Source organism: Dama dama, chromosome 6, assembly GCF_033118175.1.
Source record: "Dama dama isolate Ldn47 chromosome 6, ASM3311817v1, whole genome shotgun sequence".
NCBI lineage: Eukaryota > Metazoa > Chordata > Mammalia > Artiodactyla > Cervidae > Dama > Dama dama.
The window spans coordinates 21,542,547-21,566,069 of record NC_083686.1 but is presented as its reverse complement, the minus strand read 5'-3'; the positions used below and the strand labels follow the sequence as shown (position 1 = coordinate 21,566,069).

At 40.0% G+C, this 23,523-nt stretch overlaps 1 protein-coding gene across 2 annotated transcripts in view; it reads left to right on the top strand.

Moving 5' to 3' along the window:
- CFAP299 (cilia and flagella associated protein 299) overlaps positions 1 to 23,523 on the top strand; it is a 637,609-nt gene that overhangs the window by 4,731 nt on the left and 609,355 nt on the right. For both annotated transcript variants that reach the window (XM_061145195.1, XM_061145194.1), the window contains exon 2: positions 10,436 to 10,566. In XM_061145195.1, coding sequence (XP_061001178.1) covers positions 10,436 to 10,566 — 131 coding nt within the window. The remainder of the gene's footprint in view (positions 1 to 10,435; positions 10,567 to 23,523) is intronic.

The window sequence follows — 23,523 nt, the reverse complement described above, 5'->3', positions numbered from 1 at the left end:
ACACTTCCAACTTTGATGGTATTAGATCTGCAGAAGAAGCTAATATCTTTAGCTACAGAGCTAAACATACTCATGCACCTGACCCAGGAGTTGGAGGAGGTAAAGGAGAAGATCCTGTAAGAGCAAGAACAATATGGCTGCTCTTCTTCTATCATCCACATCTATTGCAAATGTCTCTTGTGGTCTAACCTACCCTGTAAGTAACTAAGGAAGGAAAACTATGGAAAAAAGGTCCAGCTTAGCTTAGCTAAGTTGACAGAATACAGATTCACTGCATCTGCCACATTTTACTTTTTTACAAGGAGAGTGAATTTAAGTCTGACTTGTGTAATTAAAAATTTATAAAAATAAAAGCATGTAATTTTCTTAAATCATTTATAGGACCTGTGTAACCCTGATATCAATCCAGAAAAGGATAGCACAAAATGGAAAGCTAAAGCCTAATTTTACTTATTAACTGAGTGAGAAATGAATCTAGGAATATGATAAGAAACAATAGATCAGTTCAGTTCAGTTCAGTTCAGTCGCTCAGTCGTGTCCGACTCTTTGTGACCCCATGAATCACAGCACGCCAGGCCTCCCTGTCCATCATCAACTCCCGGAGTTTAACCAAACCCATGTCTATTGAGTTGGTGATGCCATCCAGCCATCTCATCCTCTGTCATCCCCGTCTCTTCCTGCCCCCAATCCCTCCTAGAATCAGGGTCTTTTCCAATGAGTCAACACTTCACATGAGGTGGCCAAAGTATTGGAGTTTCAGCTTCAGCATCAGTCCTTCCAATGAACACCCAGGACTAATCTCTTTTAGGATGGACTGGTTGGATCTGGTTGCAGTCTAAAGGACTCTCAAAAGTCTTCTCCAACACCACAGTTCAAAAGCATCAATTTTTTTTGCGTTCAGCTTTCTTCACCATCCAACTCTAACATCCATACATGACCACTGGAAAAACCATAGCCTTGACTAGACAGACCTTTGTTGGCAAAGTAATGTCTCTGCTTTTTAATATGCTGTCTAGGTTGGTCATAACTTTCCTTCCAAGGAGTAAGCGTCTTTTAATTTCAAGGCTGCAATCACCATCTGCAGTGATTTTGGAGCCCCCCAAAATAAAGTCTGACACTGTTTCCACTGTCTCCCCATCTATTTCCTGTGAAGTGATAGGACCAGATGCCATGATCTTAGTTTTCTGAATGTTGAGCTTTAAGCCACCTTTTTCACTCTCCTCTTTCACTTTCATCAAGAGGCTTTTAGTTCCTCTTCACTTTCTGCCGTAAGGGTGGTGTCATCTGCATATCTGAGGTTATTGATATTTCTCCCGGCAATCTTGATTCCAGCTTGTGCTTCTTCCAGCCCAGCATTTCTCATGGTGTACTCTGCATGTAAGTTAAATAAGCAGGGTGACAATATACAGCCTTGATGTACTCCTTTTCCTATTTGGAACCAGTCTGTTGTTCCATGTCCAATTCTAACTGTTGCTTCCTGACCTGTATATAGGTTTCTCAAGAGGCAGGTCAGGTGGTCTGGTATTCCCATCTCTTTCAGAATTTTCCACAGTTTATCCAGAGACTGCTAAATACTACTGTTAAGTAGTATGGTTTATCATAGGAATGCAAGGATAGACTCAGACAGGAAAGATTGCACTTCTCATCAGAAATAATACAAGTCATGGGACAGTGGGATAACATTCTCTAAAGTGCTGAAAGGTTAAAAAGTCAACCTGTAACACTAATCCAGCAAAAATCTTTCAAAAATTAAGTGGCATAACTGAAGAAATCAAAGAGAAAACAAAAAGTTCCTGTAAAAAAATAAAAAAGAAGACCAGCAATCCAAAATCTAGGTGATGAAAGCAAAAGCAGTTCTAAGAGGGAAGTGTATAATGAAAGAAGCTTTTTAGGAAACAAGAAAAAGCTCAAATAAACAACCTAAACTTGCACCTAAAGAAACTAGCAAAAGACAAACAAACAAAAGCTGAACTGAGTAGAAACAAAGAAACCATAAAGACCAGAGCAAAAAATAAGTGAATAGAGACTAGAAAAACAATAGCAAAGATCAATGAAATTATTTCTTTGAAAGATAAATAAAATTGATAAACTTCTACCCAGTCTCATCAAGTAAAAGAGAAGGCTCAAGCGAATAAAATAAAAAATAAAAAAGGAAATGTTATAATTGATACTGCAGAAATACAAATGATTGTTTAAGAGACTACTATGAATAACTGTATGACAATAAGATGGACAACCTTGTAGAAATGGACAAATTCCTAGAAATGTCCACTCTCTCAAGACTGAAACAGGAAGAAACAGAAAATATGAACAGACCAATTACCAGTAATGAAATTGAATCAGTAATAAACTAACTCTCAGCAAACAAAGTCCAGGAGCAGGTAGCTTCTCAGGTGAATTCTACCAAACATTTGGAGAAGAGTTAACTCCTATCCCTTTCAACACTTCAAAGAATTAAAGCAGAAATAATACTTCCAAACTCATTCTGCAAAGCCAACATCACCCAGGTACCAAAACTGGACAAAGATATCACACACAAAAGAGAAAATTATAGATCAATATCCTCAAAAATCCTCAACAAAATGTTAGCAAACTGAATTCAATAATACATTAAAAGGATCATACATCATGGTCAAATGGGATTTATTCTAGAGATACAAGGATGGCTCAATTTTCACTAATCAATCAAAGTGGCTTAATATTCACTAATCAAATTTCATTCAACAATTTATTAATATGTTATTAACAAATTGCTGAATGAAAATGATATGATCATTTCAATAGATGTAGTAAAAAGCTTTTGACATTATTCAGTATCCATTTCTGATAAAGACTTTCAACAAAGTGGGTATAAAGGAAACATACCTCAAAATAATAAAGGCTGTATATGACAAACTCACAGCTGTCATCATACTTAACAGTAGAAAGTTTAAAGCATTTTATCTAAGGTCAAGAATAAGAGAAGGATGCCCACACTTGCCACTATTGTTCAACATAGTATTGTAAATCCTAGTCATAGCGATTAGAGAAGAAAAAGAAATAAAAAGAATACAAATTGGAGAGGAAGAAGTAAAACCACCACTTTTTGCAGGTGATATGATACTATACATAATAAATCCTAAGTGTTAGTCAGTCACTCAGTTATGTCCAACTCTTTGCGACCCCATGGACTGTAGCTTTCCAGGCTCGTCTGTGCATGGATTTCTCTAGGCAAAAAAACTGGAGTGGGTTGCCATTTCCTTCTTGAGGGGATCTTCCTAACCCAGGGATAGAACCTGGGTCTTCTGCATTGCAGGCAGATTCTTTGCTGTTTGAGCTGCCAAAGAAGCATTGCAGGTGGATTCTTTATCATCTGAGCCACCAGGGAAGCCCCAATAAATCCTCAGACACCATCAAAAAATTATAAGAACTCATCATAAGATTTAGTAAAGTTACAGTATACAAAATTAATATGCAGAAACCTGTTGCTTTTCCATATGCTAACAGTGAACCAGCTGAAAGGGAAACTGAAAAAACAATCCTGTTTGTAACTGCATCAAACAGAACAGAATACTTAAAGAGTGAATTTAACTAAGGAGATAGATTACCTGTACTTGGAAAACCATAAGACACTGATGAAGGAAACTAAAGACAACACAAACAGATGGAAAGATACACAGTGTTCATTGATTGGAGGAATTAATGTTGTTAAAATGACTGTACTACCCAAGACAATCTACAGATTCAATGCAATCCCTGTTAAAATACCAGTGGGATTTTTCATAGAACTAGCACAAATTCTAAAATTTTATGGAAATACAGGAGACCTCAAAAATCCAAAACAATCTTAATATAGAAAGAACTGTATTTAAAATTAAACTGCAAGGCTATGGTAATCAAAATAATATAGTATTGACACAAAAGCAGACACATATCAATAGAACAGAAGAGTGAGCCCAGAAATGAACCCAGACTTTAGTGGGCAATTAATATATAACAAAGAAGACAAGAATATACAATGGGAAAAAGACAGCCTATTCAATAAATGCTTTTGGGAAAACTGGACAGCTGTGTGCAAAAAGGTCAAACTGGACTACTTTCTTATACTATGTACAAAAATAAATTCAAAATGGATTAAAGACTTAAATGCAAGACTTGAAACTATGAAACTTATAGAAGAAAGCATAGCCCATATGTTCTTTTACATTGGTCTGGGAAATATATTTTTGGAAATATCTCCCCAGGCAAGAAAAGCAAAAACAAAAATAGACAAATGGGACTACATCACATTAAAAGGCTTTTGCATAGCAAAAGAAACTATCAACAAAACAAAAAGGCCACTTACTGAATGGGAGATGATATTTGCAGATGATACATTTAAGAAGGGGTTAATACCCAAAATATACAAAGAACTCATACAATTCTATGTCAGAAAGACCCAAACAAAATGATTAAAGAAATGACAGATAATCAGAATATACATTCTTCCACAGAAGATCCACACATGGCCAGCAGATGCATGAAAAGTTGCTCAGTGTCACTAGTCATCAGGGAAATGCAAATCAAAACCACAAGGTAACACCTCACAAATTTCAGAATGGCTGTTATGAAAAAGACAACAAATAACAAATACTGATGAGGTTGTTGAGAAAAGGGAACCTTTATGCACTGTTGAAGAGCATGTAAATTGCTGCAGCCACTGTGGAAAAGAGTATGGAGACTCCTCAAGAATTTAAAACTAGAGCTACTATATGATCCAGCAATTCTACTCCAAAGAAAATGAAAATATTAATTCAAAAAGACATAGGCACCCCTATGTTCATTGCATAATTATTTATACTAGCCAAGATGTGGAAACCCTAAGTTCCATCAACAGAGGAATGAATAAAGATGTGGTTACAATAGAATATTACTCAGCCATAAAAAAAGGATGAAATCTTGCCATTTCTGCCAACATGGATGGACCTAGAGGGCATTATGCTAAATGAAATAAATCAGACAGACAAAGACAAATACTCCATGATCTCCCTTATATGTAGAGTCTAGAAAATCAAAACAAATGAACAGATATATTTAACAAAGCATCAGTAGAGTCATAGATATAGAGAACAAACAGGTGATTGCCAAAGGGGAATGAACTGGAGGGAGGAGAGAAATAGGTGAGGGATATTAAGAGGTGCAGACTTCCAGGTGCATAGAAGTGAGTGAGTTATGGGGTATGAAATGCACAGTGTGGGGAATAGAGTCAATAACTATGTGATATCTTTGTATGGTGAGATATTTGTTAACTAGATATCATGGTTATTATTTGACAGGAATATGAAATCTCTGTGCTGTGTAACTGGAACTAACAGTGTTGTAGGTCAATGTACTTTAAAAACAAACAAAGAAACATACTCTTAGAAAAAGAGATCAGATTTGTGGTTACCGGAGATTGAGGAGGGTGGAGGGAGGGGGAATTAAATTAAGGCAGTGCAAAGGTACACACTTGCAATTATAGGATGAATGAGTATTAGGGATATAATGTACAACATGACAAATATAATTAACGCTGCTTTATGTCATAGCTCAGTTGGTAAAGAATCCGCCTGCAATGTAGGAGATCCCGGTTTGATTCCTGGGTCGGGAAGGTCCCCTGGAGAAGGGATAGGCTACCCACTCCAGTATTCTTGGGTTTCCCTGGTGGCTCAGCTGGTAAAGAATCTTCCTGCAGTGCGGGAGACCTGGGTTCGATCCCTGGATTGGGAAGATCCCCTGGAGAAGGGAAAGGCTACCCACTCCAGTATTCTGGCCCAGAGAATTCCATGGACTGACTACTTTCCAGTAGTCATGTATGGATGTGAGAGTTGGACTATAAAGAAAGCTGAGCGCTGAAGAATTGATGCTTTTGAACTGTGGTGTTGGAGAAGACTCTTGAGAGTCCCTTGGACTGCAAGGAGATCCAACCAGTCCATCCTAAAGGAGATCAGTCTTGGGTGTTCATTGGAAAGACTGATGTTGAAGCTGAAACTCCAGTACTTTGGCCACCTCATGCAAAGAGCTGACTCATTGGAAAAGACCGTGATGCTGGGAAAGATTGAGGGCAGGAGGAGAAGGGGACGATAGAGGATGAGATGGTTGGATGGCATCACCGACTCAATGGACATGGGTTTGGGTGGACTCCAGGAGTTGGTGATGGACAGGGAGACCTCGCATGCTGCGGTTCATGGGGTCGCAAAGAGCTGGTCACGACTGAGTGACTGAATTGAACTGAACTGAATACAGTCCATGGGGTCGCAGAGTTGGACACAACTGAGCGACTTTCACTTCACTCACTTATATCATATATGAAAGTTGTTGAGAGTACATCCTAAGAGATCTCATCCCAAGGGAAAAAATATATATTTTTCTTTTTCTTTAATTTGGTATCTGTATGAGATAGATGTGAACTCAACTTATTGCAGTAATCATTTCATGATGTATATAAATCAAATCATTATACTGTACACCTTGAACTTATATAGTGCTGTATGTCAATTATATCTCAATAAAATTTGAAGAAAAAATTAAGGTGAAATAAATATTTTCTTTAGTCAAAAAAAAAAAAAAAGCCAAGATAACTTGTTGCTAGCAGGACTGTTAAAAAAATATTTATTTTATTTATTTGGCTGTGCCAAGTCTTAACTGCGACACAAGGACATGTGAACTCAACAAGTTGTGGCATGTGAGCACCTAAGTTGCAGCATGTGGGATCTAGTTCCCTGACCAGGGATCAAACCTGGGTTCCCTGCAATGGGAGCATGGTGTCTCAGCCACTGGACCACCAGGGAAGTCCCTTAGCAGACCTTTCCTACAAGAATTGTTAAAGTTTTTGAGGTAGAAGAAAAATCGTGTTTCTGTAAGAAACTTAGATCTACACAAAAGAGTGAAAATCACCAGAAATGCAAATGAATGAATGAATATGTGAGTGAATAAAACTATTTTATTTCTGTTTCTTTAAAGATAAGTTATTTAAAGATGATTAACCATTTAAAGTAGAGAGATGACTTGTGACTCCACCAGTTAGAACATGGTTATGGTTAAGTGGGGAAACAACTTCACCTTTCTACTTGATCTTGTCATTTGTTACAATACAAAGAAGGCTGAGCACCAAAGAATTGATGCCTTCGAACTGTGGTGCTGGAGAAGACTCTTGAGAGTCCCTTGGACTGCAAGGAGATCAAACCAGTCAATCCTAAAGGAAATCAACACTGAATATTCATTGGAAGGACTGATGCTGAAGCTGAAGCTCCAGTACTCTGGCCACCTGACGCGAAGAGCTGGCTCATTGGAAAAATACCCTGATGCTCAGCAAGATTTAAGGCAGGAGGAGAAGGGGATGACCTAGCAGATGGTTGGATGGCATCACCGACTCAATGGACATCAGTTTGAGTAAGCTCCAGGAGATAGTGAAGGACAGAGAAGCCTGGCATGCTGCAGTCCATGGGATCATAAACAGTCAGACATGATTTAGCGGCTGAACAACAACATTAGTGTCAATGAGCATGGAACTATCCAAATGATTCAGTGTGGCTCTGGTAGGGTACACAACAATGCATAATTCACTCCATATGCAAAATTAATACTGTAGTTGGGTTGGGTTTAATTCAATCACTGTTATATGTGATGAACCATGGTTCCTTATACCTGTCTGGTCAGTTCCATAGCACGCTGTGGTATAGAGCAGAAAGAGGTGTAGGAAAAAGAACAAGAACAACTAGTCAATACAGCAACTTTTTAATGGTCTTTATTATATAAAATGCTCTGTTGACTATAAGCAACTTATGTTCTGCTGCTAGAAGAACCCCACAGTCTCACAGAGCTCAGCTATGAATTCTTCCCTTGAGCTCACTTTTAGTAATGTATTTAAGAAAATTTATACTCAAGTCATCTCATTTTTTGTAACTCAAACTCAAAATCTGCATCCCTTTTCTATTAAATGTTCACTCCACTAGGTGGAGGCATTTGCTCAGTTTTGTGGTTCAGAGGACAGTAGCCTGGGATAGAGTATAATTAAGCAGGGGAACAAGTCACGAAAGAAAGAACCCTGGCAAGCCCTGATGCTTTGCACTGTCTTCTCTTGGCAAATGTACCCATATTGCTACACAGGTTTCAGTATTTGCTTTTAGTGTTTAGCAAAATAAAGTAGTCAGGTTTTCCATGTTGACAGTATCTGAATTTTTTATTTTGTTTGAGTAATTTGAACTTTAGCCACTGTGGGTTGAATAGATTATTAACCATGAATTAAGTTTTCTCATTTTAATTCTGCTAGACAGGAAGTGAAGAAGAACTAAAGAGCCTCTTGATGAAAGTGAAAGAGAAGAGTGAAAAAGTTGGCTTAAAGCTCAACATTCAGAAAACAAAGATCGTGGCATCCATTCCCATCACTTCATGGTAAATAGATGGGGAAACAGTGGAAACAGTGGCTGACTTTATTTTTTTGGGCTCCAAAATCACTGCAGATGGTGATTGCAGCCATGAAATTAAAAGATGCTTACTCCTTGGAAGGAAAGTTATGACCAACCTAGACGGCATATTAAAAAGCAGAGACATTACTTTGTCAACAAAGATCCATCTAGTCAAGCCTATGGTTTTCCCAGTGGTCATGCATGGATGTGAGAGTTGGACTATAAAGAAAGCTGAGCACCGAAAAATTGATGCTTATGAACTGTGGTGTTGGAGAAGACTCTTGAGAGTCCCTTGGACTGCAAGGAGATCCAACCAGTCCATCCTAAAGGAGATCAGTCCTGAATATTCATTGGAGGGAATGAAGCTGGAGGGAATGAAGTTTCAGCTGAAGCTGAAACTCCAATACTTTGGCCACCTGATGTGGAGAACTGACTCATTTGAAAAGACCCTGATGCTGGGAAAATTGAGGGCAGGAGGAGAAGGGGAAAACTAAGGATGAGATGGTTGGATGGCATCACTGACTTAATGGACATGGATTTGGGTGGATTCCGGGAGTTGTTGATGGACAGGGAGGCCTGGAGTTCTGTGGTTCATGGGGTCACAAAGAGTCGGACACGACTGAGTGACTGAACTGAACTGAACTGAACTGAGGCAGTTCTTGCATTCAGCAGTGATGTATTAAGTGAGGGTCTGTAGCAATAAAATAAATGCTATTTTCACAATATTACAGAAATTTTCTCCTTAATTAAGATGGTAATATAAGGGATAATGTAAAATGTTAATATACATATTGTTATGTAATATGGGATTCCTAGGTGGTGCTAGTGGTAAAGAACCCGCCTGTTAATACAGGAGATGTAAGAGACATGGGTTTGGTCCCTGGCTGCAGAAGATCTCCTAAAGGAGGGCATGACAACCCACTCCAGTGTTCTTGCTCGGAAAATTCCATGGACAGAGGAGCCTGGTGGGCTAGTGTTAATAGGGTCACAAAGACACAACTGAAGCGACTTAGCGTGCATGCACACGCAAGTAATACTTAAGCCTTTATATTAGTAACTTCAAGTAAAATATCACCTCTTCAATGGGGAGATGCTGCTCTTTTTTGAATATGTTATGCAAATAACAGAAATGTGTGTGACAATTTTTAAAGTAACCTGATGCGGAGAGCTGACTCATTTGAAAAGACCCTGATGCTGGAAAAGATTGAGGGCTGGAGGAGAAGGGGACAATGGAGGATGAGATGGTTGGATGGCATCACCGACACAATGGACATGGGTTTGGGTGGACCCGGGAGTTGGTGATGGACAGGGAGGCCTGGCGTGCTGTGGTTCATGGGGTCGCAAAGAGTTGGACACAACTGAGCGACTGAGCTGAACTGAACTGAAATATAAAAGGTCCAGAGAATTGTAGGGAAATATTTTTTTTTTTTTCAGTTTGAAGCTTTTTGTGGTCATCTTGGGTTTCTACTTCTCTGTTTTTATTGGTAGCGACATTATATGGAAACAATATCCTACTCAAACAGGAAATTCGTCTGCTCTTTGCTTTGTATTTGAAGTTGTAATGCCCTGTGTCATCAGTTAATTGACTTCAAGGAAGTAAGTCTCTGAAGTATTGAGCTTTCTGAAAGCAACTCAGTTTTCTTTTTTGTGCAATTGCTTTTTATAAAGTCTTTCTTGTATAAATACTATTGTCTCTTAGTTTTATTGTTTTAAGGATACTTTATTAATTATCTACAGCTCTTCTCATAAATTGATTAAAAACATAACAGACTTTTGTCTCCCAATCCCTTAGAGAAAACTTAGTGTGTGATGTTATTAATATTTTTTTCCCATCCTACATCTCTGGGAAAGGGATGACAAATCAGATGTTTATAAAAGTATTGTTGGAAAGAATTCTAACTTTTCATGTCTAACATATCTTGTCTCATATTTAAATAATACATTTGCTTTTTCATTTGAAACAGTTATTCAGTATACATTGATAAAATGTCTCATTCATCCACAAACCTAACAATCGATCTTCTTTTTAGGATGAAGGTCTGGCCCGCCAGTTGGTGGAGCTAGGCTACCGAGGTACTGGAGAGGTGGTGAGAAGAGAAGATTTTGAAGCAAGAAAGGCAGCTATAGAGGTTGCAAGGTTGGCTGAAAGAACTCAGAAAAAGTTAAGTGTCCATGTTCCAAACTGATTTTATATTACATTTTGCAGAGTCTGAAAATCCAGTTTTGTTGGCATTGTGGTAATTTAGAAGCACTAGTTGGAACCGGTAGAACTTGGAATAGTCTAAGCATGTGTTGTGCAGATCAGGGATTGGAGGAAGTGTTGTATGGTTGCAAGAAAGCCACAAGCAACTGTGAGCTACTAATTTAAAAAATATCGATACTGAAATATGGTCATCATACCAATAAAGTCCTATTAAAACACAATTCTATATTATTGGCTTTACACAAAAACTACGAGTGCTTTTTGCCTTTGTACTTTTGAGGCCTATAAATCTTTGGCTTCCTTTACATTCTCATGTTTTTGTAAACACTGATTCACTGGATTCTATTAACAATCACTGACTTTTGTTAATGTGAGTCATACCTGGTTATATGAAATGTGAATTTAATAAAATACATTAAATGTATTAGGAAAGAGACGTACATCTAAAGTGAATAAACGTAAGACAATTTGAAAAAGACTTGACAAGTAATTATCTATTTTCTTTTTAAAAGTTAATGCTAAAGTTGTAAATGTTGGAGAAGATAATTACTTAGAAATCGGTATACTATTCTTGCTGTTGTTGTTTAGTCGTTAAGTTGTGCCTGACTCTTTCTGATCCCATAGACGTAGCTCGCCAGGCTCTCCTGTCCATAGCATTTCCCTAGCTATAGTTGATTCTTGTTGATGTTTGACAGAAAACAACAAAATTCGGTAAAGCAATTATCCTTCAATTAAAAAACAAGTAAAGAAAAGAATACTGTATCTTCCTGACCCAGGGATCAAACTCACATATCTTGCATTGGCGGGCAAAGTTTTTACCACTGAGCCACCAGGGAAGCCCACATTATTCTTAGGTGACATGTAAAAGAATACTCAGTAATTACGAGTAGAAGTCTCCCATGGATTTGCTATAAAAATAACATTTGGTAGTGGACTGTGAATCTGTCCTGGAAATGTGCAATTTTAATGAATCTTTCCATTAAAGTAGTAGTTCTCATACTTCAGGACCATAGAATATTGGCATTTAATATGCTGACATTCAGTAATATATTAGTCTTCTATTGCTGTCATAACACATTGCTACAAACTGAGTGGCTGAACACTACACAAATGTATTTATTTATTGTCCTGTAGGTCAGAAATCAGAGTACAGTGGCTTGGCTGGATTCTCTGCTCTCTGTATCTCAAAGTTGAAATCCTGGTGTTGACTAGACTGAGTTCTTTTCTGGAGATTCTGAGCATGAATCTGCTTCCACACTCATTTGGGGCTTCTGTGATAGCTCGGTTGGCAAAGAATCCGCCTGCAATGCAGGAGACCCCTGTTTGATTTCTGGGTCAGGAAGATCTGCTGGAGAAGGTATAGGCTACCCACTCCAGTATTCTTGGGCTTCCCCTGTGGCTTAGCTGGTAAAGCATCTACCTGCAATGCGGGAGACCTGGGTTCGATCCCTGGGTTGGGAAGGTCCCCTGGAGAAGGGAAAGTCTACCCACATATGGGATGGGCCCCATATGTTTCCTCTTGCCCCATGTGGGAGTTATTTTTGTTCCCTTCTCTACCCAGGTTCACTGTAGTGTTATTGGCAGCAGGGCCAGCAGAGTCTGGACACCAAACATTCCTACCTATTTTGCTGAGGTTCACTTTGAAAATATGCGTGAACATCTGCCTGCCCGCCAACTGGTACTAACTTGAAAACACGTGATTCTACTATGAGATTATCTTAGCTTCTCTAATGTGTGGGTGAGCAGCCCCAGGCAGGTCACAATCCTATTCTCCAGCAATCATAGACCACCCATTTCAAGAATTGCTGGCACCTAAGAGTATGTCATTTTCTTAGAATAGATAAAAGAGGCCGGTTAAAGATATTGGGAGAGAGTATTTTGCTGGAAGGAAAGCACAAGGTTAAATCAAATTCCTTAGTTGTTCACTTCACAAATACTCATAGACAACCGTGCTGCCCTAGGTGTTATACTAGGTGCGGGGGCTGCTATAGAAGACTTGTCAGTCCCCTGCCCTCCAGAAAATTGAGGGCTGGATAAAAAAAAGACAGTGATGTTGCTGGTGGGGATATACAATGGGAAATAGTTTGGTGGTTCTTCAAATAGTTACCATATGACCCAGTAATCCCACTCCTAAGTGTATATCCAAGGGAATTGAATACTTAGGTCCACTTAAAAACTTATACACTGGTGTTCATAGCAGCATTATTCATAGCAGCCAGAAAGGGGCAGAAACTCCGGGACTTCTCTTGTGGTTTAGTGGTTAAAACTCTGAGCTTTCACTGCAGGGGGTATGGGTTCAATCCCTGGTCAGGAAACTAAGATCCCATATGCTGCATGGCATGGACAAAAGAGGGAAAAAAGGAAAAAAAGGGAAGCAATCCAAATGTCCATCAACTGATGAATGGATAAAAAAATGTGGTATACATAGATAACAATGGAATATTATTCAGTTATAAAAAGGAGTGAAATATTCTTCTCTGCTATGACATGGATAAACTTTGAAAATATTAGATTTAGGAAAGGAGGCAGGTAAAAAATTTATAAACTGTATAGTCCCATTTATATAAAGTGTCCACAATTGGTAGATCCATAAGGACAAAAGTAGATTTGTGGTTGTCTTTGTCAAGGGCTGGAAGGAAGAGTGAAAGAAGAACGATTGCCAGTGGGTATGGGCTGTCTTTCTGGGGTGATAGAATGTTCTGGAATTAGATGTTGGTGATGACTGTACAGCTTTGTAACTGTACTAAGAACCGTTGAATTGTGTACCTTGGAAGTTTGAATATTATGGTTTGTGAATTATATCTCAATTTAGGAAGGCAGTTACGACAGAAGGTAACATATGCTATCATAGGTCTCACAGCAACACCCTGAAGTAGTACTAAGTCAAGGTTTGAATGTGAACAGGAAAGGCTTCTTAAGGCATGTCAGCTGATTTACTTTTAAAGGGCGAGTAGGAGTCAATGAGGAAGACGAGAGTATGAAGATGGACACACATTCAGTTTGCCTCAACTCATGATAAACTTGCCTTCTTCACAAATCACCCTCTCTACCTCTTTGTCTTAACTTGTGCCTAGTCCCTTGCTAAGACGTCCCCCCAGCCCAAGTTGTACCAGCTAGAGGTCACTCATTTCCACACTTACTGGACTGGTGGTGGTGACGGTGGTGGTGCTGGGTGGGCTCTGCCTTCTCCCAGCTCCCTCAGCCTTTGTTTCAAAGCCCTCTCTGCTTCACTATCACATAAACGTCATCTCTCATCCCCCATCCACTGAGATGCATGCCAGCTGGGTAGCTGCAAGGCAGAGACTTTTTGTAAAGGTTGGAAGGAAAGGATGGGATTAGTTTAGCTGGTGTTTACTGAGGTAGCTCCCCTCATAAGTCCTGGAGAATTTCTATCTGTAGTGAGAAGATCAGTTGATTTCCATGGGTGATAGAGAGAAAGATATTGACTGCACACAGGTTGAATATTGGATTATTGGGGTCTAGTTAGTAGTTATATCTGAGTAGTTATATCTCAGCCTGAACACTGTCCTGGATGAGGTTGTAAGATTATCAGCCTCTTAGCTTTGGGCCAGTTTTTGTTTTTAGGACATGAATTAGCTCTTCTGTAAACTGCTTCTGAGATAATGACCTAATTTTTACTGAAATGCAGAATCTGAAACACAGAGGGCATAAATAGTAGCCCTGGAGGAACTGAAGATTCTACTACGTGGCTGTTGCCATCTTCTTGAGACTTTGTGATGGGCCTTTGGGAATTCCTATAAAGGGAGCTTGACAGGCATCTCAGATGCCAAATATGTAGGGATCCCTGTGACCTTTCCTGCTGAAATAAAGAGGATATCTGTGGTGATTTGGGCTTCCCAGGTGGCTCAGTGGTGAAGAATTCACCTGTCAATGCAGAAGATACAGGAGACCCGGGTACAATCCCTGGGTTGGGAAGATCCCTAGAGGAGGAAATGGCAACCCACTCCAGTATTCTTGCCTGGGAAATCCCATGGCTAGAGAAGCCTGGTGGGCTACAGTCCGTGGGGTTGCAAAGAGTTGGACGTGACTGAGCACGGATGTATGCATAGTGATTTTGGAGAAGGCCCTATATTTTTTTATCCTCAAGTACATCGGGGACTAAATTTAAAAAGTTGGACTAAGTCCCCAACCTTTCTTCTTCCAACCAATTGTCAGCTTATCTTCTGTACACTATTTCTGAGTGGAGTATTCTTTCTCAATTTGTTATTAAAAATAAGAGTTGGAGGTATCTAACAATTGATAGCATACTTTTTCTGAAGATGAAGTTAGATACAAGGTCAAAGTTTGTTTTATGATTCACTTTATGATCAAAAGGGAATACCATATGCTAGTGAATTAAATGAATTTCTGTAAGTTCAATGTTTTCTGCTAGTTAACATCTGATTTCTATAAAATGGTTTCACCTTTTCACTTTGTTTCAAGTAGTTTATGTTTTTAAAGTCATTCTTGTACATTTAATAGCTCTCAAACAAGAAATCTTGAGTTGTTGCTTGTCTGACATTAGCTTCTCTAGGAAGCAGACAGTGGGGGTCAGAAGAGAGAAGGTTTTCTGGGGAAGTAACACCTGTGAAAGGGAAAGTGAGGAAGCAGGACTGAGCAGGGTCAGAATCTTCTTCTTCTTCTTTTTTTTTTAATATTTATGTATTTATTTGGCTGTGCTGGATCTTCATCGCCACATGTGGGATCTTCAGTCCTGGTTGCGGCACTCAGGATGTTTTTAGTTGTGGCATACAAACTAGTTGCAACATGTGGGATTGAGTTCCCCGACCAGGCATCAAACCGGGGCCTCCGGCACTGGGAGCGCAGAGTCCCAGCCACTGGACCACCCGGGAAGACCCAGGGTCAGACTCTTTTTTTTTTTTTTTGCCAGTAAACAACTTAGTCTTTTATTTGCCCAAGGCCAGCTGTTGCAGGCATTGAGGCCCCAAGACTTCCAGAAGGGATGGGGGATGGGGGTGAGCCATCCTGCCTCCCAGGTGCTGCCTGCCCCGTCCTGCTTCCTGCAGGAGATGGGAGAGTAGATAAAGTGTACCCTTGCACCATCAAGTATCTCCTCAATTTTATGTTGTGTCAGTTGCTCAGTTGTGTTTGTCTCCATGACCTCATGGACTGTAGCGCACCAGGTTCCTCTGTCCAAGGGATTCTCCAGGCAAGAGTACTGGAGGGTCAGACTCTTGAACCAAAGTTACAAAGACTCTCCCAGCACCTCAGAAAGCTCCAGAGGAAAGGCTGTTTGTTAAAGTTTGGGTGAAACATTCAGGCACTTAGTACCTCTTTTGCGTCTAGTCATTGCTTGAGGATTGCCTTCCAAATGTGATCTCAGCTTGAAACTGAGGCAGACCCCAGAAGGGTTAATAGCTGGAGGCTGTCCTTTCAGCATCTTCCCACAGCCAGGCAGTGAGGCCTTTTTCCAAGGGTATCTGAGTGCTGTGTCCCCATGCCTGCTACGGTTCACCCCATGTGACATATGGATCCATTTTATACTTGCAGGGAGCAGCTCTTCCACAGCACCAAGGGCCTTTCTCCCAGAAAGGTCATTCAGAAGAGGAGAGTTAGTGGGATGAGCTACAGTCCCCAGCACTGCTGTTGGTTTGGGGGCCAGAGGTGGTTCTCATCATCTCCTTCTTCTACTGTTCATCCTGTATCCTCTGTCTTCAGCTGTCACCTCTGTTAGTTTCAAGATGATGGAGTCCATGGTAATCCTATTGTCCTCATGTTGAAGTTGCTAAATTTCTCATCCTCATTTAAAATTCTATTAAGAAGTACCAAGAGGTTCTTGGGAGGGCCACTCAAGTTTGTCGCTTGTTACTCTCTACCCCCACTCTGTAACAGCAGTCCCATCTCCCTTGCCAATCAGCAAGAGTAACTCTTCACAAGACAGTGTCTCTGCATCTTGTTTGCTGGGACCTGGGCACAAGAAGCTTACGAGCGCTCACACGGAAGTCAGAGTTTGTAGTTCAGTGACGTACTTGCTGTTTTTCCTGGTAAGACTGTTCTCAAAGACAGCGCCCTGTCCTTGAACGGTATTGCCTCTGAGCTGGAGATTCAGTTGTACCTCCTGTGGGCTATTCCAACAGTTTTAGGCTGACAACTTCTGATGGGGCACGAAGTGATTAGGCCAGAGGATCTCATGATTATGAGCTCTCTCTCACGCCTTTTTTTGTTGTACAGTGGGTTTCCTGGTTGGGGTGCTCTGTTGTATTGGATTTCATGCCTGTGGATTAGGTATTTTGTAGGCACCCAGATAGTGGTGCCAACTAAGGTCAGGTAGGCAGCAAAAAGCACATTCATATCTGGAACAGGTAGGTGTTCCCATGGGAGTAAGTTGCTGTCCCTTCAGGGACAAAAAGGAGCCAGCATAGTCAAACTGTCAACAAGAGTTCATTGATCTCCTCGAGGACTAACGCCCTCTGAGAGACTCAACATTGGTCTCTTTTGCTGGAAAATTGGACCCGGAGGAGCAGAGTAGCTGGATCCGCCTTAGTGAGTGGAGTCTGCTGTTGGGTCCTTGATCTTTTGTACTTTGTGGATGTGTCTACCATACTGGTGTTGAGAAGACTGCTGACAAGGCTGAGTGACATCAACTGGCTGAGCCCTTTTGTCTGTTTGGTTGTTTAGTGCATCATTTTTGATGGGTGTTATAAAAATCTTCACACTTGTACTCATTACCCTATGTCCATCCATGTGACTCCACCTCAGATAGTCTTAGTTTCCACCTTTTTTCTTCCCAGTTTCCTGCCTAGCCATTCACCATTGCCCATGAGTCTTTTCTAATTTTTGGACATTTGTTTTTCCTTATCCTTCTATACAGAGTGGATGATCAGGGACTTCTTTGGCAGCCCAGTGGTTGAGACTCCATGCTTCCACTGCAGCGGGTGTGGGTTTGATCCCTGCTCAAGGAACTAGGATCCTACATGCGGGGCAATCAAAAAACAAATAAACAAATAACAAAAACAAAGTAGATGATCAGATGTGTCACTGAAAATTCTGCCTATTGGGAAAATTTTTCTTTCTCACTGTAATTTACAGACATTCCTAGATTTTATGGGTAGAATTGCATTCTCCAGCAAAGGTTTGTTGAAATCCTAATCCCCAGTACCACCAGTACCACAGCAGGTGACCTTATTTGGGAATAAGATCATTGCAGATATAACTGGTCGTTTTTGTTCAGTCACTGTCTTGTGTCTGACTGTTTGTGACCCCATAGACTGCAGCATACCAGGCCCCTCTGTCCTTCATTATCTCCCAGAGTTTGCTCAAATTCAGGTCCATTGAGTTGGTGATGCTATCTAACTATCTTATCCTCTGCCACCCCCTTCTCCTCTTGCCTTCAATCTTTCCCAGCATCAGGGTCTTTTCCAGTGAGTCGGCTCTTCATATCAGGTGACCAAAGGATTGGAATTTCAGCTTCAGTGTTAGTCCTTCCAATGAATATTCAGGACTGATTTCCTTTAGGATGGACTGGTTTGATCTCTTTGCAGTCCAAGTGACTCTCAAATCTTCTCCAGCACCACAATTCAAAAGCATTAATTCTTCAGCACTCACTTCTTGATGTCTCACATCAGCACGTTACTACTAGAAAAATTAAAGCTTCGACTATATGGGTTTCCCTGATAGCTCAGTTGGTAAAGAACCTGTCTGCAATGGGGGAGACCCTGGTTTGATTCCTGGGTTGGGAAGATCCGCTGGAGACGGGATAGGCTACCCGCTGTAGTATTCTTGGGCTTCCCTTGTGACTCAGCTGGTAAAGAATCTGCCTGCAATGTGGGAGACCTGGGTTTGATCCCTGGGTTGGGAAGGTCCCCTGGGGAAGGGAAAGGCTATCCACTCCAGTATCTGGCCTGGAGAATTCCATGAACTGTATTGTCCATGGGGTTGCAAAGAGTTGGACGTGACTCAGCGACTTTCACTTTCACTTTGATTATATGGACCTTTGTAGGCAAACTGATGTCTCTACTTTTTCATACACTGTCTAGGTTTGTCATAGTTTGCCTTCCAAGGAGGAAGCATCTTTTAATTTTATGGCTGGAGTCACTGTCCTCAGTGATTTTGGAGCCTAAGAAAATAAAATCATAATCAGTTAAGATAAGTTCATATTGAAATTGGTTGGGCCCCTAATCCAGTATGACTGGTGTCCTTATAAGAAGATGGCCATGTGAAGAACCTGCCTGCAATGCAGGAGACCCCAGTTCGATTCCTGGGTCAGATCTGCTGGAGAATGGACAGGCTACCCACTCCAGTATTCTGGCTTGGAGAATTCCATGGAGTCAGACACGACTGAGAGACTTTCACTTCACTTTCATGTGAAGACAGATACCCAGGGAAAATGCCATGTGACAATTAAGGATTCAAGTGATTACAAACCAAGAAATGGCAAAGATTTCCAGCAAGCCACCAAAAACTTTGAAAGGCAAGGAAAGATTCCCTTAAAGTTTCCAGAGTAAGCATGACCCTGCTGATACATCTTGATGTTTGGATTTTAGCTTCTGGGTCTATAAAGGTGATCGATTTCTGTTGTTTTAAGCCACCCAGTTTGCAATGCTTTGTTGTAGTAGCCCTAGACACTACTACACCGAGGGAGTCTTTATCTTGAAAAGCTTTGAAGTGGCAGATACCCACAGTTTTTAGGATTTACTCTGTCCTCCGGAGTGCATGTGTCTTATAAAAGGTATGTGATGGTCGCCCCTTGTTCATTCTTTCAATCACTGTGGTGTCACTGGTGGAATTAATCAATGTTATGTTCTGTGGAATGTCCAGTTGGCCCAGATTCCATTGTGAAAGGGGATAGTTACCATAGCCCTGAGGCAAAACTATGAATGAGTATTGTTGTTGTTTATTGTGAATTCATTGATTTTGACCTCATTTTCTAGTTGGCATAGAACAGCATCGAGACATGTATATTATCTAGGGTGAAACAGATCACCAGCCCAGGCTGGATGCATGAGACAAGTGCTCGGGCCTGGTGCACTGGGAAGACCCAGAGGAATCGGGTGGAGAGGGAGGTGGGAGGGGGGATTGGGATGGGGAATACATGTAAATCCATGGCTGATTCATGTCAATGTATGATAAAAACCACTACAATATTGTAAAGTAATTAGCCTCCAACTAATAAAAATAAATGAAAAAAAAATCCCATAAAAAAAAAAAGGACTCACTCACCAAATCAATAGCTATATGCCATGTATCTGAAGTCATAATTTGTTCTAGCAACTAGCACAACAAATGCAATCAATACTATGACTTGAATGGGCTTGTGGTAGTCTACAGTCATTTTCCAGGATCCAGGTTTGGGATTGTGCCAGTTATAAGTATGACAATCTGAATTAGACGTTTGGATCAGTGATCCCTGGGTACATCAGTAAACACAGTGGACCTGTTGTAAACTGACCCTTTGGTCAAATGGCCAGGACTCCATCTGTTATCTCCTCCCCATATGCCTTCACTCTAATAGTGGGACCATGAAGATGTTTGGATCTCCAGATACCAATCTCAACTATGACCCTGCACCCAGTAGTCTACCAACTGTCTGTGTATTCTCCTTTCCTTCATGTCTATTAATGTAAGTAAATGGTTGAAGATCCCTTTGGCAAAGAACAGAGGGACTCATTGCAACAGATACTTGATATTGGGTTGCAGGTCCATTCCTCTAGGACAGGGTAACTTCTTCAGTCAGCAGGTTCCTAGTCTGATCACTGGCTCAGGTATGGATATTGGGCAAGACATCCTAACTTCTTACTGTGATGCCTTCCTTCAACCTCAGATAATCAGCTTTGATTTCTTATTGTGATACAAAATGAGCAGTACGTTTGTTAACAGAGCATCTGTTTTGCCCTAAGGGATGACATGTTCAATACACTAACTGCATGATTTTCTCCATGTGAGGGTCCTAAGCAGCCACTCTGAGCTTGTTGATCAAGTCCCTGGATTAAGCTCCTTATCTGAGTCTGCAAATTATGATATTGATAAATGCTTATTATTAACTAGCTGGATATTATAACATCACTGAAATTACACTCTCAATTTTTCCTCCTTTCCTCTCTCCTTCCCTCTGCCTCTCTTTCACAAGTGATTATAGAGGGTGTTGATCTTTTTAGGAACGTCATGTCTATTTATACTTGTCTGTCAGCACATGTATCCATATTATTTTACTTTCAGTTCAGTTCATTCACTCAGTCGTGTCCAACTCTTTGTGACCCCATGGACTGCAGCACACCAGGCCTCCCTGTCCATTGCCAACTCCCAGAGTTTACTCAAACTCATGTCCATTGAGTCAGTGATGCCATCCAACCATCTCATCCTTTGTCAGCCCCTTCTCCTCCTGCCTTCAATCTTTCCCTGCATCTTTTCAAATGAGTCAGTATTGGAGTTTCAGCTTCAGCATCAGTCCTTCCAATAAATTTTCAGGACTGATCTCCTTTAGGATGGACTGGTTGGATCTTCTTGCAGTCCAAGGGACTCTCAAGAGTCTTTTCCAACACCACAGTTCAAAAGCATCAATTCTTCAGTGCTCAGTTTTCTTTATAGTCCAACTCTCACATCCATACATGACTACTGGAAAAATCATAGCTTTGACTAGATGGACCTTTGCTGGCAAAGTAATGTCTCTGTTTTTTAATATGCTGTCTAGGTTGGTTATAAGTTTTCTTCCAAGAAGCAAGTGTCTTTTAATTTCATGGCTGAGTACTTTTGCAAGCATGTTCGTAAGTGCAGTTAATTCTAGCTCAGAGAGTAAATGGACCCATTGCTTAGATGAATTGATTCTTTTTGTATTTGACAGGTTATTAATATTGCCACATTTATAGATCTTAGCCTCTCTGAGCTTAAAATTAATCTACAAAAAGTCACAGAAAAATCTATGTAGACACAACCCAGTGTTGGTGATAATAATATCATCAGCTAATGATTAATCAAAAGACAGATAAAATTCACATGTTTAAAAAAGTTACACCCCTTTTCTTCAGATTATTTAGATTTCTTTTTCTTTCTTAAAAAATTTTTTTAAATTTTTAATTGAAGGATAATTGCTTTACAGAATTTCATTGTTTTCTATTTCTTTTTCTTAATTTAGCTTTTGGTTTAAATTTTGATGATTCATTCAGTACTCATTCATAGTCCCTTTATAGGCAAATTCAAGAAAGTCTTCTCAGATTCACCTTACTTAATTGACTTCTTCTGATGCCTTTAATAGCAATTTGGAATTATCAATTGCTTCAAATGTTCCCTACCTTTGACTTTTATTACCTTTAACCTTCCATTTTCTTCTGTGTTTCCTATTGTCTATTAACTTTGCTGTATCTTCTCCTTTCTCAGTAATTTGGATCTCTCCCAAAGGACAGTTCTTTTTTTTTTTCACTCTTTTTATTCCGCTGTTTTCATATCTCAAACACTTTAACGTTTCCAGTTTCCTAAACCAGATCTCTAGTCCTGACATCTTTCCTGGGCTTTTAGTTCCATGTTTGTTTTTTAAATAACTGTGTTGTTAAACCAATACCAAAATACCAAAAAGTCTTACTATTGTTCCTTTAGAGATCCACTCCCCATACAAAGATTCCATTTTTAAGTACTGGTAATACCATTTTAGAAAACTTTATGAGCACTGTATTTTGCAATATTTTCAAAAGACTACTTGTGAGCAATTCTAAAAGACGATTAACACTGGATTTCTGTCGAGTCCTTTGTTCAGATTTGTTCCTACCTTCATATATTTTTCACACTTCTTACATCTTGCTGATCCAATGTTTCTTCAGATTGACTTAGTTTATTACAGTATCACATGATTGCTTAATCTCCACTTTCTTTATCATCTAATACTATGCTGCCCAATCACATATCTATGAAACAGCCTTCAAAACATTTTCTTTCCTCCCATCCCTTCCTCTTTCCATTCTTTCTTCTTTATAGCTTGTGCTCCTGCTCAGTCGCTCAGTCATGTCTGACTTTTTGTGACCCTGTGGACTGTAGCTCTCCAGGCTTCTCTGTCATGGGATTTCCCAGGCAAGAATACAGAGTGGGTTGCCGTTTCCTCCTCCATGGAAATCTTCCTGACTCAAGGATCCAATCCATGGCTCCTGCATCTCTGCGTTGGAGGTGGGTTCCTTATCACTGTGCCACCTTGGAAGCCCCCTTTTTCTATCTATCAACATCTGAATTTTCATCCCTACGAAAGAATATTAGGTGGCTTGCAAGAGAAATAGGAATATCTCATAGCAACAAGACTTTAAAAGGAAGAAGGTAAAGTAAAGGTGGAAGAAATGACCTTAACCTCAGCAATGAAGCTGAGGTTGAGGTTAGTGCCCAAAATGTATGCCAAATTTGGGAAGGTAATTCAAAGAGGAAAATATTTACATTACATAATTCATTATGTCCACTTGGAACAACAAAACTATCAAGAAGTGTAGATATTCCTGGTTCTAAGAGCTGTAGGGGGAGAAAAATTTTCCTTGACCATCTTAGAGTCCCTGAATGGGTTTGAAAATTAAACGGACAAGCACATTAACAGGAGAAAAGGATACAAATATATTTAATATAAGGAGCCTTCAAGAGGAAATAAAAACCTAAAGAAACAGACCTGAGTAGTTTGTACTAGGTTTGATGAAGAGTGGGCAGTTGTTAAGGAATATGATACGTTAAGGAGTATGAGATAATTACAGGATTCTTCTTGGCACTTCTTTGTCCTCAGAGATGCAGGGATTTTTCAGTATCCACAAATCAATTAGTATGATATACCACATTAACAAATTAAAGAGCAGAAACCACATGATCATCTCAATAGATATAGAAAAAGCTTTTGACAAAATTCAACATCCATTATGGTACACTCTCCAGAAACAACACTGTAAATCAACTGCATTTCAGTAAAACTTAAAAAAAATACCAAGGTATTTGTTTCAGAAA